This window comes from Taeniopygia guttata, chromosome 1 (genome assembly GCF_048771995.1).
Source record: "Taeniopygia guttata chromosome 1, bTaeGut7.mat, whole genome shotgun sequence".
Classification (NCBI taxonomy): domain Eukaryota; kingdom Metazoa; phylum Chordata; class Aves; order Passeriformes; family Estrildidae; genus Taeniopygia; species Taeniopygia guttata.
This window is the reverse complement of record NC_133024.1, coordinates 18,347,550-18,365,607: the sequence shown is the minus strand read 5'-3', so window position 1 is coordinate 18,365,607 and position 18,058 is coordinate 18,347,550. Positions and strand designations below refer to the sequence as shown.

The 18,058-nt window shown below is 47.6% G+C and overlaps 1 protein-coding gene across 1 annotated transcript in view; it reads left to right on the top strand.

The window, feature by feature from the left end:
* The window catches only part of FAM168A (family with sequence similarity 168 member A), a gene marked incomplete at its 5' end in the record, with an annotated part of 85,272 nt that extends 70,449 nt beyond the window's left edge, over positions 1-14,823 (top strand). The window contains 6 exon segments of the mRNA NM_001245197.1: positions 3,730-3,810; positions 8,451-8,576; positions 10,779-10,921; positions 12,441-12,615; positions 13,926-14,055; positions 14,737-14,823. Of these exon segments, the coding sequence (NP_001232126.1) occupies positions 3,730-3,810; positions 8,451-8,576; positions 10,779-10,921; positions 12,441-12,615; positions 13,926-14,038 (638 nt within the window). The 3' untranslated portion in view covers positions 14,039-14,055; positions 14,737-14,823.
* Between the last annotated feature and the right edge of the window lie 3,235 nt (positions 14,824-18,058).

Here is an 18,058-nt window from a genome sequence, read left to right as displayed (position 1 = left end):
AATGAACACTGCCTTTCTTGCTCCTATTGATTGTGGAGATGATATTCAATTAAAATAAGCCACAAAACAACTTTGGATTTCTTCTACGAGGAATCTAATAAATTTTGTTCAATATTTTTCATCTCATTTTCTTTCCTTCTGCACCACTGCGAGGCCTCAAGCCCAGCAGAGACAGAGTCCTGTCATGTGCAGGTCCATAGAAAGGAAAGGATCTTTTCTTTCTCTTCCTGACATTTGCATGTCAAGTGGGTTTGAGCCTCTTGCTGTTATTTTTCATTCAAGGTGACGAGGCAGGGCAGACATGGCAGGAGGGGAGAAGTGGCAACAGCAGGAAAAGGAATTTACAAAAAAATATTTATTTATTTATATATTTATAAAAATTGTGGAGTAGTTTTGAGTCAGGAGAGACCTTTTAAAGGTCATCCAGTGTCCATGGGCAGGGACACCTTCCACTGTCCCAGGCTGCTCCAAGCCCCAGTGTCCAACCTGGCCTTGGACACTTCCAGGGATCCAGGGGCAGCCACAGCTGCTCTGGGCACCCTGTGACAATGTTTTTTCACCTTCATTGTAAGAAATGTCTTCCTCATATCTAATCTAAATCAACCCTCCTTCAGTTTGAAACCTTTCCCTTTGTCCAATCACAACAGGCCCTGCTAAATAAAAAATGCTTCATGTATTTTTAAACCTGCTGGATGTTGTGTGCTGGGAATTTCTAGGCATGTTTCTTCTGGCACAAATTGCCCCAGATTCTGCTACTTTCTTATTTTTCGCTATGTCCAAAAAAAGGAGCAAACCACACTAATTTTCCTCTACCTTTCCCGTCTCTGCTTTGTCTTAAAATAGAAAGGACAAGTTTTCTTGCTGGAGGTCAGTACTTATCAAAGTTTATGAGATCAGAGTGGAGGATAGTGCAGAGCAGGACTTCTTTTTGCATCCAAAGCTATTAAAGGTTCCTTGATAGAAATTATATTTATTTGAGCCGAAATAGAAACCCAGCCATAACTTACCTTCAGAACAACAAAAGATACCAGGGTAAGGAAGAGTCCTGCCAAGCAGAAATGAAACCCCCAAAAAAATGAGAAAGACCAATTGAGTCCCCAGCCCTGGAGGGTTTTAAAATAGGTGTGGATGTGGCACTTGGGGACAAGGGTTAGTGGTGGCCTTGGCAGTGCTGGGGTGTGCTTGGACCTGATGGTCCTGAAAGTCTTTTCCAAGTGAAACAACTCTGTGATTCTATAAATACACAGTTGCCTCCATCTGCCTGAAATAAATCCTTCAATACTCAGCTGGATGGAAAATCTTCCCCAAAGCCACACTTTTCTTGTGGCTTGACTTATTTCAGGCTCTTTTTTTAGGGTATAACCCAAACATTGTAAATTTTGGTCTGTGTAAAGGAAGTTTTCTTTCCTGATTTTGACAGTGGGTGAGTGCTGGTGGCATCTCAGAGGGCACAGGTGAAACATTCGTGGCAACACAGGACTGTGTCTGTCAGGGCTGGTGACTAAAGACTGGTAATTAAGGATTATTGCTAAAGACTGAAGCAGATTGTGGGATTCGGGGCTTATTTGGGGGAATTTTCCAGCAGCAAAGGTTAGAAGAACCTCTTGGAGCCTGTAGATCCCTTGCAAATGAGCAGGGAACTTCCCAACACCATGGCACACACAATCATCATCATCTGTGCCTGTGACAGGGAATTGGGATGATCTTTGAGGTCCCTTCCAAATCCAATCTTTATGTGCTAAGAAGGTAAAGCCCCACGGAGAAACAAAGGTGGGAGAATTTTAGGGAAAATGCACTTCAAGAAGTGAGCTGGAGTTCGTTTAGCACCCCTGTCCAGATTGTCAGGAGGAAACAGGAAGAGTGTGGAGCAATGAATGTCCTGAAAAAGACATGGATGTCTTCTAATGAACTGGAGAGAAGGGATATTTCTGATTTAAGATCCTCATCATTAATGCTCTGCTTGCAATCACTGGATCTGCAAATAAATTTCTAAGGAGCTTCTTGATTGCTGAAAGGCTTTAGATGTTCCTGGGTATGATGAAAACAGAGTTCTGTGTAGCCTAAAGAAAAAAAAAAATCTGTTAAACTGCTGCTTATCCAACATTAACTACAGCAATTTTTAATTAACCTGATTTAGAAGCCAAATATATCACTGATGAAAATGAGAGGGTAGAACATCCAGTCATTTATTCCAGTACAGTGGCCATGATTGTTGAATTAGATTTATTCAAATGAACCTCAACATTTTGCCACAGAAGTCAGTGGTGCCAGGGTTTGAGAGCAGTGGAATTTGGGGTGTGGGAGGGGGGACTGTGCTGTGGCTCTTGTGGTGCTCAGAAGAGGGAAGTACGGACCCACGCTGGCTTTTATTTAATAAAATAAAATATTAAGAAAGATGGGTGTAAATCCACTGCTAATTACCTCCTTCCAGCCTTTGCTGGCAGCCAACAGCTAGTATCAGTGGGGCTTGGCATGGAAACACTCTCCAGGGGCTATTCCATTGGCTCTGCTCTGGGATGATGGCCAAGGGGACACACAGATAAACCGGGTGGTGATGCACAGCACAGCCAAATTGTCCACCAGCAAAGCGGGATTAACGTGTCCCATTCACTCTGCCAGGGGGATTTACTCAGCAGCACCTAAGGAGGATGGAGTTTTTTGGGTGTTACTCTTTTCTGTATGGAAAACCTGCAAGAAATTGAAGGAAATGAAAAGCAAAATGGTGAGAAGAGACAGGACCCTAGGGAAGGGCTGGAGCTGTGCCAGGGGCTGTTTAGGTTGGATTTTAGGGAAAGGTTCTTCCCTCAGAGATGCTGGGCACTGCCCAGGCTCCCCAGGGAACAGGCACAGCCCCACAGAGCTCCAGGAGTGTTTGGACAGGGGTGCACAGGGTGGGATTTGGGGTGCCTGTGAAGGGCCAGGGGTTGGGCTGGATGCTCCTTAGGGTGCCTTCAGGCTCAGGACACAGTGGGATTCTGTGGAAAAGGAGCATACCAAGGTGCAGAGGTTGTGTCTGTGCTCTCCACAGAGGACAGGAATTTCCAGCAAAGTACGAGTTGGAGGCAGGACAGCTGCACTGTGTGGGAGCACACAGGCTCTGGGGTGTGCCACGATTTCCAGTCCCCCACTTCCATCACACAATTCCCCTGAACTCCCTGTGACCCTTCCCAGTGAGGCTGATGGAAGCTGAAGATGCTCTGCAGCCTTGCCCAGAGTGCCCATTAAACCCTGCATGGCTCCAAAGGGTCCTTCCAGGTGGCCTAGCAGGTAATTGGGTCCCTCCTGGGAACAGCACTTGTGCAGCCATGGGTGAATCCAAGGCTGGCATGTTTTCCTGCAGGATCCCTGCCTTCCCTTCAGCAAGAAACTCTGAATAATGGAAGTGCTGAGCTCTCCAAAGTGCTGCCACGCAGCCCAGGAAAACCTTTCCAATATCGCTGTGCTGGTGGGGTTTTGTACCTGAATTCCACATTCAGAGTATGGGTTTTCCCAGCAGTTTTCTCCAAAGCACAGTGAGCACACCTGCATTCCTTGTTTCCTACAGGAATAAAGATGAAATATTGATGATGTCACAAGTGGAGCACGTTCATAGTCCTTCCTGTCCCCAGAGAATCCACCTGTGCTTTCCCTCGGTGGTCTGTGTGCTCACACAGGTTGTTTATTGCTCTTCAGGGCTGCCATCCCTGCTGAATTGATAAAATCCTCATTCCTGTTTTCCTCTCCTTTCAGGTTATCCAACAGGCTATCCCACTGCTGCCCCAGCCTACAATCCCAACATGTATCCAACCAGCAGCCCCGGCTACGCCCCAGGTAAAAATCCTGAGAAAGGCCTGAAAACATTCCTTGCTCATCCATTTCCAAGCACACAATGGAGATGAAAAATAATATCTCACCCTTCAATTCGACTTTTGGTTGCTTGCGATGTTTATTTTGTTTATTAAAAGTGGTTTTGCCTCAGGAGAGCTGCAGGATTTTACCACTTCCAAATGAAGCTGCCTTTGGAGCTCAGTGTGCAGCAGGAAGAGCTGCTTGCATAAGGAACACAAAGCTGGACTTTGTGCCAGTCTTGCTAAACCCTCTCCTCCCCTTAATTGCCAAGTTTTCAGTCTCCCAGTTGTCATAAAATCAGTGGATCTCCAGGCTCAGGCGCTTTCCAAGGCTGATGAAAAAGGAATGAGGGGTCTGTTGCCAAAATCTTTTGGTTTTGTCTTCTCCACATCACAGTTTACACATATTCCATAAAACTGTTTATTGTGGATGATTCTGGAAGGGATCTGTTGTGTTTTGTTTGGGTTTATATGCTTTTAATAAGGTCTTTAGCTGCATTTCTTCCCATTAAAGCCTTAACATGGAACATGAACCAATTTTTGTTCCCCTGGATTTGTGCTGGCCACCCTCCTTTCCCCTGACGGATAAAACACTGGAGGAATTAAATCCATAGAATTAGAAAAAGCCCATAAATTTATTAGTAGCTTGTCCTGCCAGAGGCTGGCAATGTCCTCCCTGCTCAGCCAGGAATGTAAATACTGCAGCATTCTGGCATTTTGGCCTGGATATTAAAAAATGTCACTTGTCCCCAGTTGTGCTGGCAGCAGCTCCTCCACTGAGTGGGCACGTGGCCAAGAGAACACCCAAGTGAGAGGAAACCCCAAATCACTGAAGAATAGGGATTTTTGAGGTGTCTGAATTGTTTCTTGTGCATCTTAGACACCATTTAATCATTTCCATCTTGGAGATCTCCTGATGTCCAGGGAGCTGACAGGTGGTTTTGCATGGAGAAAAAAGCCTTCCAGTGGGTAACACAGCTAAGCACTAAACTAGCGAGGAAACTATGAAGATTAACATTCAGAAAATAAATTGGAATTAAAATGCTGAAACTTTTCGTAGAGTTTCCCATAAATCTCGAGGCCAAGTTGGAGAGACCTGGTTTAGATAAAGGTGTTCCTCCCAAAGCACAGGGTTAGAACTGGATTGTCCTTAAGGTCCCTTCCAACCCAAACCATTCTGTGGTTCTGTTTGAAACAATTTTTACAGCTCTTGAAATCAATACCATTTAATATCACAGCAGGATATGAAGCCATTTTAACCACTCTGGGGAGTAGGAGCAGGCTCGATGCTCAGGACCTTCCCAGCACCACACTCAGTGGTCCCTTCTCAGTGGAAAGCAGATTTCCAGGAGGAAAAAAATAAGAGATTTTGAGAGCTAACTGATGGAAAAGAAGTGCCATAAAATCTCCCAGCAGTGGGGGCATGTGACAGAGTGACAGCATCCTCAACTGTGTTAAATGGAATTGGGCTGAGCTAATTCTGTGGTTCAGTGGCTGAGCTAAAACCCTCATCAGTACACAGAGTGTTTCCTCAAATTGAAGGAGCTGCTGTCACACAGGAGGCTGGAAAAAGCCTGGAGAGGAATGTGCTCCTGGTGTCCTTCAAACTCACTTGGGGGTTAAAATCTTGGACTTCTGAAACAGCAGACTAATTCTAATTATGTTTTTAAGGGATTTTAGACATTGAGTCTAAAAAAGAAAGAGATGCTGCATGTTCCCAGCAGAATTACTGCTCCTGAACATCCCATCCATGGACAAGGTCCTGTTCCAAAGCTCTCAGGCTGGGCAGGAGGTGGTTCCTGCTGGCAGAAATCCCTCCAGCTCACTAAAACCAATCACAAACCAAGGGTTCATCTGATTCTCCAGATGGAGATTAACCAGGGAAAGGTGCCCTCAGTACTGCTGGGAATAGAGGTTGGAAAGGGTGGGAAGAGCTTGTGGTTTCTGAATTCTTGGGAGGTAACTGCGGGCAAGATCTCTTGAACAGAACCATTCTGTCCCAGCTTGTTCACCCTCTCTGCTCCACCCTGAAGATGCTCCTGCTCCCTCTCAGATGTCTCTTGCCTCAAACCTCATGAATTTTGCTGGATTCCTTGCAAAGTCTTGGCAGGAGATCAACCCCTGAGCAAAGATAATTCCAGTTTTCAAATCCCACCCGTTTTTACCCTGATGTTCTCCAAACACTCCCTGATGCTTCACTGGAAGTCAGCCATGCCTCATGCTCTTCTCTTGACCTCGTGGCTCCCAAAATCCTGGGATCCACATGGGAAATTAAATGGTGTAGTGACCTAGGCTTTGCAACAGCATCAGGAGGAAACAAGGGACTTGGAGAAGTCTGGAGTCCACTTGGTCCAGTCCTCCAGTGAGGAAAGGGAAATGGTGACTGGAGCCTGTCTTGATCTCTCCCTCTCCCAGTGCCAGGTTTCTACTGGATATTTGCTGGTGTTTGAGCCAAAAGGTGTTAAGTTACTCCCCTGATAATTCCAAAGGAGCCCTATGAGCAAGGGCATGAGTTCAACTGGATGATCCTTGTTGATCCCTCCCAACTCAGGATGTTCTGTGATTCTATCAATTCCTTTCCATTCCACTTCAAGTTCCTGCCTTGTGTGATTTTCCTGCTGCATTTTCTGCAATTTTTAGAGGGAGAGACCCAAGGCAAAACACCAGCATTGCAAACTCATGCTTGCAATAAGCCTGTTTTTTTTAGGACACTGTTCTTAAAAAAATCCCTTTAAAGTATGCAGAAATGAGCATCTAAAATCACTCTGCTGCAGAGACACAATTTAAAAAAATAAAATTATGTATGTCTTCATTAAGCCTGGTGCATGTTCCCTCGCAGGCATTCTGTCTTCCTCATGGTTGTTTTGTTTTAACTTCCTTCATTAAAGCCTCCCTTTTTTATTTTCCTGAAAGTAGGACACACACTTTGCTCATGGAGGCTGGCTGAGGCTGGAGTTGTGTTATTAATAATGCAGGGCAGAAGTAATGGCTTTGCAGTAGTGCCCTTACAGAGCAGGACTAAAATCAGCCTCAGAAATTAGGGATCTGTGTGGGACAGGACGGAGGCTCTGATCCCCCATTCCTGCTTCTGGATCCTGCCTGGAGGAAGTGCTGCTTTGCAGAAGGGAGTTGGAGCATCAGCAGTACTCTGAGCCATTGTCTAGAGATGCCCACTGACTCTTTGGGGACACCAGTGGATCCCCTAAGGGGTATCTTGGGGTCTGGAGAGGTGAATATCCTGTAGTGCCTCACAAGGCTTTCCAAGGATAAATGCTCCCATCCCTTTTGAGGCACTCAGGCACAGGACTGCCTGGGGAACTAAGCTTATTGCAAACTTTATTCAGGGCTGGAGGCTGTATCCATCACAAATGAGGTTGTTAGCGGGAAGCAAGATATCCTACAATGTTTGAAAGGGTTAATATTTTTGTCTTTTCCACTTAAAATATGTCCTGAACATTCCCACGTCATCTAAAGGTCCTGTCAGGAAAAGAGAGCAGTCCCAGTGCTGCAGAGACCCACAGCTCACATTGTTTGCTCAGTTCCCACTGGTTGATTTGCCAGGGGTTAAACTGAGAATTAATAAAATCTGTTTATTTTATTTATATGTAGGTGAAAGGATAAACCAAATCCAGAAGTCACTGGTTGGAGGTAGCCCTTAAGTGATATTAGATAGTCATGACTGGATTGTGATCCCTGTGAATTATTGCAAAGGACCAGGAGGTATTTGTGTTCCTGGAAGCCTCCTTGATCCCCCTTTTGTGTAGTTTTAAGTGATGGATTCTCTGAGGATTCATTATTTAATAAAGAATATGCAGAGCTATGGCAATCTCCCAGCCATCTCCAACCCAAATTGCCTTGATTTTGTGGCAGATTTAATGTGGAGAGGGAAAACCACAGAGGAAGGATTCGTGTAACGTTGGAATGAATTGTCTCACCAGTCTCAGAGATTAAAACCTCTGTGAAATCCAGAGGCAAAAATGAATCTGATTCTGAATAAAAGCATAAGTGAGGGAGTGTTTCTGTGGCAGCACTGGGAGTTGCTCTCCAGTGTGATGTTCCTGAGTGCAGCCTAGCATGGAAAATAAAGCAAGGCAGCCTGGAAATCCTTAATAACTCCCAGACCTTTGGGAGAGGGCAGAGACTTGGAGCAGAAAATGATCAGTGACTGAGTGGAGGAGAAATTGGGCTTGAATCTCTGACTTGCCACAAACCTCCTGGTTTTCTGTTTCTGCACTCTCTAGGAGGTGGATTTCCACCCACTGGGATATGTTTTGCTGCTGTGGGCTGTGGCCCCAGTGCCAATTCCTCCCCAGTACGGAGTATTGATCCCAGTCATTCCCAACTTCCAGCCCTGTGAAACTCAGGATTTACAGCTATACCTTCAGAGAGGGTTAATTCAGAGTCTGAGCAGGTGTGGAGGGTGTGACACATCCTTGCTTAGTCTTGGGACTCCAGGAAGATTTCCAAGCCCTGACCAAGGCATGAAGTCGCTTCCATGGGGCTCAGCACCTCAGGGGTAGGAACTTGGGGGTAGAGATTAACAAGGTGATTCCAAAGTGACATAAGTGTGGGAAGTTGTCTCTCATTGCTCTGTGTGACTCCTCTTCTCTGTCTCCACTAAAGCCACACTTCTGATGAAGCAGGCCTGGCCCCAGACCTCCTCGTCCTGTGCCACTGAGGGCACCTTCCACCTCCCGGTGGACACGGGCACCGAGAACAGAACCTACCAGGCTTCTTCTGCAGCTTTCAGTAAATAAACCTTTCCTTCTGGGGTGTTACTGGGTTGGGTTGTGCCCGTTTGCCTCCCCTGCTGGAGGTTGATTTGTGGCCAGGGTTATTTGGGACCACAGAATCAAAGACTGGCTTGGGTTGGGTGGGAATTAAACACCACCGTGTTCCAACCCCTGTGGGCTCCTCGCACTAGACCAGGTTGCTCCAAGCCCCATCCAGCCTGGTTTTGGTGGATTAAAACCATGACAGATCACAAAAAGGAGGGCACTGACCCTCCTGTTACTCCTGCAGAGGAGGAATTCCAGTGGAAAAGGTGAAACATCTCTCTTAGCTGTGTGTTGGATCCCTGGGAGCAATGTGGAGTTGTTCACAGGTGTTTATCTCCAAAGGGACATTATTCCCCATTGCCTTAAACTGAAAGAATTCCAAAATGAAGCCTGATTTCCAAGGAACACTGTTGAAACTCCCACCTTGTAACCCAGGCTGGCTGAGCAGGAGCAGGGGGAGGAGATGCCCTTTAGGGATCGCAGTCAGACAGGCTTTTCCAGTGCAGCCTTGTCATCTCAGCCCTGAAGAGGATAAGTAGTGCCTCCAGGAGGGCTGATAAGCTCCTTGATAAACCCTGGGATGCTTTCCCTGGTATGTGGGGTGTCCTTTGGCCCCTGCTTAATCTGGGGCATGAGTGGTGTGGGTCAGAGTGTTCCTCACCTTACAGCTACTCCAGACTCCTTTTTCCTACTAAATTAAATCAATTACACAGCAAGGTGAGAGGAGGAAATGTAGTTTTTCTTTATGAAAAGAGTTATTAAAAATAAATATTTTAAAAACCTCTGGGAGACTTTCTCTTGGCAAAAGGATGTCCCTACCATTCCTTGGGGTAGGGGCTGTACACTGGGCATGGTCCAGCCCTCAGAGCATCTTTGTGGCCTCCTCTGGATGCTCTCCAGCAGCTCCATGTCCTTCTGCTGTGTCCCTGGGGCTGGAGGCTGCTCTGCAGGTGGGGTCTCACCTGAGGGAGGCAGAGGGGCAAAATTGTGGACATCCTGTCAGTTCCTTGCCCAGCTGAGGAATCCTGCTTGTGGTGAGCCTGGAAACAAGCGGGGACGGCAACATAGAATTCCCCACTGAGCTCTTTTCCCCCCACAAGAAGCCTTTTGTAGAAAAACATTTCTGTGCAATCCAGGGCACTTGTGAGCTGCAGGATCAATAAGGCTGAGATTTCTCGAGTGACATGAGGGATTTAATCAGCAATTTTAATAGAAGCTGGAGCTTAAAGGCTCGCTGCTGCTGAACCACAAAGCTGCAGCAGCACGGGCCACACCAGCCTAATCCTAATAAGGTGTTAGTCATAATTAGGTTTTAAAATTATCTGCCAGACAGAGAGGAGCCTCCATCATCTCGTGTCATTAAACCTTGTTTTCGCATTGTTTTACCTGCAGGTTGTTCTGTTTTTTTCCCCAGTTTATAAACACAGCAGATTACCTCTGCCTGGGTTATTATGTTTTAATACCTTTTTAATATAGGAGATAAACTGTCCATGATTCATCAGTCAGGAAACACTGCAAGTCTTGGTATTCAAAGTGGTGAAACCACACAGGCTTGAGCAGGTCCACACCTCTAGACACCTCTCAGAAATGAAGTGTGACACTGAGAACTGGCAGCCTCTGAGGTATTTGTTTGAAAAAAGAAGTTCAGAATAGAGAAAAAAATCCATTAGATGTAAAACCAGGAGGTTGGTTGGTCTGTGGATGACTCTGGAGGAGTCCTGATGGAGGAGGCTGACTTCTGCTCCGATCAATATTTCAAACCTTTTCCACTTCTCATTCAAAGATGGTTGTTCTCCTGCTAATGTGAGTGAGGAAAAGAGTCACAGCTATTCCCCTTGTTAATTAACACCTGTTTTTCCAATCTGCAGTAATCAGGAGGGGGTGAGATGCTGTTTGGGAGCTCCTAAAAGCTCTGTGTGTTCTTTGCCCTGTTTCAGTGCCTGGAGAATGATGTGGGATATTAGACTTGAAATCTTGGCCTCCTCTAATTGCTGAATTAGTGGAGTAAATAAGTTAAATACGTGGGAGTGTTTTGGCTGGGCTGAGCCTCGCCTTCTCCTCTCCATCTCATGCAGTCTTTGGGGCCCGTTTGCTGAGGGGATGGTTTCTCCCAGCATTTGGTTTCTGAGCAGCCATTCCAGGCCCTGACTGGGACCCCTCTTGTGTCTGGCAGGGTACACTGCGGGGACTCCCTACAAGGTGCCACCGACCCAGAGTAACAACGCCCCTCCTCCCTACTCGCCGTCTCCGAACCCGTACCAAACCGCGATGTACCCCATCAGAAGTGCCTACCCACAGCAGAACCTGTACACCCAGGTAGGTGCCACCTCCTGTCCCCCCAGCCCACCTGAGCTCCCTGCAGGGCCAAGCAGCTCCGTCTCAGTGGCATGGAGGGTGCTGCTATCACCTCAGTATCCCCGCCCACTGAAAATCCTGAGCTGCTCAGAGCGGCATGGCCCTACAACTTCCCTGGCTTTTCTTCTCCTCTCTTGTGTCCAATAACCCACCTTTCCAGCAGCTGCAAATCTCATGGAGGGGTTTCCCTGTGCCTTGCTGAGACTGGAGCACCTCACTGATCCACTGTCAGCAGGAACTGCATAAGGCATTGGAGTCCAACCCTCCCACCCCTGCACACTGGTTCTTCTCATCCCAGCCACAGAATCTGCCTTTGTCCTGTGAACATTTGTAGCTCCTGAAATAAAGAAGTGGTGGAATAGTTGCCCTGCACGTCCTTTTCCCCTTAATCCAGACCTTCAGATGTTCTCTAATAGGGCTTTCACTAATGCACAGTAAAATCTCCCTTTTGCTGATTCAAATCCTTGTTTTCTTTCCTCCCATGCCTGGTTTGCAGGTCCTGAGAGTGCTGCTGCCTGTCCTGGGGACAGCAGTTCTCTCCCTCGTGCATCTCCTCCTTTCAGGCCATTCACTATTTTACATGTGAATCTTTTTCTGTTGGCTCCTTTTATTCCTATGCATCCTTCTCCCCTTATTTCAAAACCCTGCAAGCCCTGGCAGCCTGGATTTTGGAGCCCTGTTGGAAACCCAAGAAGATGACCCAATACCTGGACCCATGCACCTTGGGATCATCCTTCCATCTCTAGTTCCTTTTCTACACCAGCAGCCGTTTGTATCCAGGCCCTGTTTCATCCCACCAAAGGGAGGCAGCAGGATTTGTCCTGGATGGATTTTGACTGTTGATCTGACTGTTGCATTCCACATATCCCCAGGTTCAGGTCTCTAGGTGATGCCTCAGGTTTTAGCTTTCATATTTTTCAGGTTCTGTTCTGTCTAGGTGTGTAATCCTGAGCTTCATGTTAAGTGTTGGTGAGCTCTCTTCAGAGAGTAGGGAGACAAAACAGTTCCTCCTCTAGCTGGGGATCAAGGACAAATGATCCAAATCTCAGGCCCAAGAGCATAAAACAATGGTGAAATGAAGAGAGAAAAGAGAAAGGATGGGACTTCATAAGCTAAAGTTGGAATTGGACAATTAACTCCAAGATGGAGCAGAATTTATAAAAGTAAGCGACCCCATGACCGGGCGTTCATTTTGTGACCATTTTGGTTCATCTTGGGTGCAGCCCTGGGTGGGCTCTTGTGCTGCCCAAGGTGTATCCATTAAGGCCTTTTAATAAATCCCTGCTTTATTCTTTAGCTCTGTCCAGCCTCTGCTCTAGCTCAGCCTTCCCAAGGCATCACAGGCACAGGAGCTCGTGCATGGGACCAGCCACCATCCCTTTGGCAGTGTTCGAGTCACAGAACTGGGGAATCCTTAGATTGGAAAACAACCCGGAGTGACGCTGGGATTTTTTTTTTGTTTTCTCTCTTTCTCCAACAGGGAGCTTATTACACCCAGCCCGTGTACGCGGCCCAGCCTCACGTCATCCACCACACCACGGTGGTGCAGCCCAACAGCATCCCCTCGGCCATCTACCCGGCCCCGGTGGCCGCGCCCCGCACCAACGGCGTGGCCATGGGCATGGTGGCCGGCACCACCATGGCAATGTCAGCAGGTAAGGAGGCAGCCCTTCCCCTGCCCTGAGACCTGGGCAAAAAGAAATTCCCTGTGCATCCCAAGCACTGCCAGTTCACCTGCAGGTTTTGCTTGCTGGGTACTGCTCCTTTGCAGGCAAAAACGCAGTAATTTGCCCCAAATCCTGATTGACTCAGCAGAACAGACCTTTGGTTTGGCTCACTCCTGCGTCCCTAGATATATTATTCTATATCCTTAAATATATTGTTCCTTCCTCTGTCTGTTCGGAAAGTGAAGGACTAACCAGGTTGGTCCATCCTCAAATAGTTGTATATCTCTTGAGCTCTTTTTTTAAAGACACTTAGGGTCATGTTTTTGTTTGACAAAATGAATGTTAACCTTGTTTTATCTATCCTAGTTCCTCTACATTTTACGTGCAGATTCTAACTGCAGTTAATTGATAGTACATTAAGTAAGATAGAGGCTGGTTTTATTTTTTCCAAAGCTTGTATTTTTCTCTTTGACAATTCTTAGGATTGTATATTGAATTATGCCAAGAAATACATCATTATTCCTTCTGCATCTGCATTAGCTCTGAAATAGGAGTCTGTAACAGGACACAATCCCTATTCCAGGCAGAGATATTGCAGCCTGGATGTGACAAGAACCACTCTGAGAGATTTACTGTTGCTTATATTGAGAAGTGGATACATGTAATTAGTACACATGGGATGTGTTAAAATTTCATTAATAACATTTGTGGAGAGATGCCCAGAAACTGAGGGTTTGGTTTGAGCACCCAGTTGCTCCCAGAACAGAGTAGTCCAGGGCTGTGTTCTCCCTTCCCATGAAGGCGCTGTGCAAATTCTGACCTAAAATCCCTCTGTTGACTGGCTACAGACTTAAAAAAAGGCTCGTCTCAATTTTCCCTGGAGATCTGTTTTTTTTTTCCTCATCTCCCTTTGCATCCCTCATCCCTTCCAGCTTGTTTCAGATCTTTGTAGTGATTTGCTGTCCCAGTTTAGCCCAGTGCTTTCAGCAGGTTGTGGCCAGCTTTGCTTCCTGTCTTTAGGGACAAGGAACACTGTAGAAAAACAAGGAAAACCCTTAAGGTTAAGAGCCAGAGGTAGCATGGAGAATCTGCTGGAGTTTCAGGTGTTCTTATTCTGTTTGTGGTGCTGGCTGATCCCAGTCACGTGGGTCCAACACCTTCAAATCGGGTCTGGCAGGCAGAAGAATTATCGGGAGAAAGGGGAAAGGGAAAAGGCAGCTGATGCTGTTCCTGCCCCACTGTACCCACGGATGCCAGCTCCTCTGCCCCATGACAAGTGTTTCTCTGTGTCCCTGCAGGAACCTTGTTGACCACCCCCCAACACACCGCCATCGGAGCACATCCAGTGTCCGTGCCAACGTACAGGGCTCAAGGAACCCCCACCTACAGCTATGTACCTCCACACTGGTAAACCACTGGCCAATCCATGTGAGTGCTGCCTCTCGCTCTGAGTGAGCCTCCAAACCCCATCCAGCCTGACCTTGGGCGCTTCCAGGGATGGGACTTGTCTGGGCACCCTGTGCCAAGGCCTGCCCTCATAGGGAGGAGTTCCTTCCCAATATCCCATCTAACCCTGCCCTCTGGCAGTTTGATACCATTATCACTGCATTCCACAAAGAGTCCCTCCCCATCTTTATGTCACTGGAATATTTCTTTTCCCCTGCTGGGAGACCACGCTGTTCATTAGCACCGGGGTTGCCTGCAACTGCCTGTGTGTTCCTGTCATGCTCGGGATCCCAGAAATCCCAGCTGCTTGTTCCCGCAGCCCTTGGCCCATCATGCCCAATTACCAGGACAGGCAGCTGATGGCAACATCCCATCCAGCCCCGGGGTTATCTAAAACCTCTCTGTGCCACACCAATTACGCCGGGCTAATCCTGCCCCTCCCAAATTGGTGTGCAATTAGCAGGGAGCAGCCCATCTGCATATTTGTAATCCTCTGCTTTGGATACCACCAGCGAGCTGCTGCTTTCCCAGCTCCCTTGCCTGACAAATTGCCCACAGGGATGGTTAAATTCCATATGGATCAGCTCCACGTGGTGCAGGGGTGCAGAGAGGAGGAGAGCATCCTTCTAACTCCCTGTTTTTAATGTATTTGCTCTCTTCCAGATCCAGAGTCAAACATTGTATGCAACTACACAAGTCTTACATCGGTGCTGCGGCTGCTGGGCTGCAGCACCTCGTCTGTTTGCAAGAACAAAAGAAAAAAAAAAAGTGCAAGGGTCACTTTATGCATTCTTTAGTGGTTTTTGTAAAAGCTGCTTTTTCTAATCTTCTGCCTCTTTTTTTCCCCCCTTCCTCCCCCTCCCACAAGAATTGTGTAACACACATACTGACACTGAGCAATAGTCAAGTTCTCTCTTCGGTCCTATCATTTGAAAGCTCAGAATCTTCACTTTTCCAGCATTGCCCAGCTGAGTGGTGCAAAGATCCCCCCCACTTCTTGTTCGTTTGGGTTCTTTTTGTTATTTTTCTGTTGTCGTTGTTGTTGACAAGAGCCTAGATTTTTTTTGGCTAGTAAGAGTGGTTGATGTTCAGGGTACTATGTGAAAAGCACAGCACTGGTAGGCAGGCTTATTCCGATTTGGTTTGGGTATTTTTAGTTGAAGAATATAAATTATTCAATCTTTCATAACATATTACAAGAAAATTGGTGTCTTCCAGATAGCTGTCGTGATAGATTATAAATGCATTATCTGCAGTGGAATTCTGAACTCATCCCTTCTTTTTGTAGGAGTAAGAGAATATAAATATAATTAGCGATGTAACACACTTGTCTTAGGAAGCACGAGGACTGGTCACCAGCGGGTCTTTGGTCTGCTTTTTCCAACTGGGCAAACGGATTGTGGGTGATGGGAAGGGAGCAGTGGGAAGACTGCGTGCCCTGGGAGCATGTTGAACCCCTTGGGAAAACGGGATGCTCCCCCTCAGCCACGTCCTGGGGCAGTGTGAGGGAGAAGGCGGCTCCTTCCCTGCGTGGCTGCTGTTTGCAGGCAGAGATGTGCTGGGCAGCTGCTGAGGGAAGCAAGGTGTCCAAAGGTTGGGCTGGAGAGCTTCTCCAGGTTTAGGATTTGGTCTGAGGAGCTCCTCCAGGTTCACAGTTTGGTCTGAGGAGCTCCTCCAGGTTCACAGTTTGGTCTGAAGAGCTTCTCCAGGGTATGGTGGTGTGGGAAAAGAGGGTGTCAGGTTGATGGAGATGAGTCTTCAAGGCAGGGTGAGGGAAGATGGGTGCTTGAGCTTGCACCCATGGTGTTGGCAGGGCTGAGACCAGACTGCACGCCCTCCTCGGCTGTTGAGGTATCCCCCTCCCATTCTTTGGGTTACAGCTCCGAGCCTTCCAGGAGGAATGTTTATCCAAGCACAAATACCAGCACCATGGAGAAAGGCCAGGAGGGGGATGATGTCTGGCTGCTCTGCTTGGAGAAGTGGGAGAGGAGGAAGCAATAGCAATAAACACGCCGCCTCCTTCACGGGAAGGCACCTGAGAAGAGGTGACAGAAGGGAAGGTGATCCACAGTTGGCATGGACCAGGATGGGGGACACCGGACACGCAAAGGCTGTGGGCATCAGGGTCATTTTGGGGGGGTTTAGCTTACCCGGGGACATGGGGACAGGAAGCTGGTGACATCCCCCCTCGGGATGTCCAAGCAGAGCAATAAGTTGTCTTGAGGGCAGCAGAGGCAGTTTGGATATGCAGACAATGCTTGTGGCCAGTTTGTTTTATATCCTTGTCACTAAACCCAGCTTAGAAGCAAGGTTTTTGGGATTGTATTGGTTTTTTTTAAAGACAAAAGCTTGGTTGGGTTTTGATTTTTGCCTCAAGTGTGCCAAAAGTGTGCCATGCTCTCGGTGGAGTCTCCCAGCTTGGCTTCTGCTCCTGGAGCTCCTTCCCTTGAGCATGGGCCAGGTGGGGAGTAACAATCCTAGGGATCCAAGGACTTTCCCTCCCACTGGTTGGTCCCAGGAGGTTTGTCAGGTTGGGTGTTGGTGTTGGCACTTCTGTTTGGGGGGTCATTTGGTTGATTCTGCTGGTCTTGATTCTGAGGACAATCTAGAGCAAAGCTAGATTGTACTCCTCAGCCTCCTCAGCCTAAGGAGGAACAAAGATGGGGAAGACTGTGCTGCGAGGGGGACACCAGTGCTGTGGGGTGGGGAAGGGGCACCCTTGGGCTGCACTTTGGGTTCATATTGAGGGAAAAGAGAAGGAAAAAAGGAAAAAGAGCCAATAACCAGTGGGTTCCCCATTTGGCTTGGCAAAGCCAAGGATTAGTAAAGAGCAACAGAACCTTGGGAAGTAACACCAACACATCATCCTTCCACTGTTTGTAGCACACTTTAGTTAAACCTAGGCCAAAAAAATCCCCAGATCCTAAGAACTGAAGAGTTCTGAGATCCCCTTTTTTCCCCTCTCATGTTGACTTCATGTTACATACCAGGAGCTGGCTGTCAGCATTGAGTCAGGTCTCCCAACTTAATGGGCTCTGGTTTGTGGGGTCCAGTGAGCTTTGGGATCCCAGCCTGGGCTCTGCAAACCACCTTTCCTAGCAGACACCATCCCACCACTCTCCCACACACCCTGCACCGCTTTAGGAACCACTCCTAAAATTTTGGCCCACATGTGGAAAAGAGATGTGTTGGGCTTTCTCCTGGAAGGAAAAGAAACATTAAAGGTGAGGGAGAAAGCCCCAGGAGCTGATTGTGGTGGAACACCCAGTGTTCCCCCTGATGAGACCTGACATGGGGCAGCTGGGTTTTAATTCCTTTGCTTGGATCAGTAGCAGATCCAGTGCTCCTCATCCCATTATTCCCAGGCAGAAATAATCATTTACCAAGGTGTGGAGAGGGGAAATATTTGCCATCTGTTGGGCCAGAGCCTTTAGTGAGGACATTGGGTAACCAGCCTTGAGCCACTGGGTGGAACCAGGGCCACCACACGGTGCCAGCCTTGGGTAGTTCCTTCCCAAGGTGGGGCTGCGGTGGTGGGGAGATGTTCCCTGCCCCTCCCTTGATCCCAAGTCTTTCCTTTGGTCAAGTCATAGCTTAACTGAGAGTCTTGGGAAGGTCACAGTGGGGGACGCTGATGGGGGCCACCAGCTTCTCAAATATTTACTTCAGCAAAGCTTTGCAGATGTTGGGTAAGGAAAAGGGTTTTCCACAGTGAAGGATCACATGGGGCATCAGTGGGAAAGAGCAGAAGGGGTTAAACCATCCTTAGCAGCCACTGAATCGTCTGAGATTAAAATTCCAGCTAAAGAGGAAGGAAAAATAACTCTGAACCATCCCAGACCTTACCTTTACTTCAAAACACAAGCTGCGATGCAAGATTTGGGGGGAAAATAGGATTTTAGTGGTGGTGGTGACCCTCAAACCCCAGGAGCCCCTTGAAGCCTGAGGCCATCAATGCCTCCAAGTGGCTGAACCCTCCAGGCAA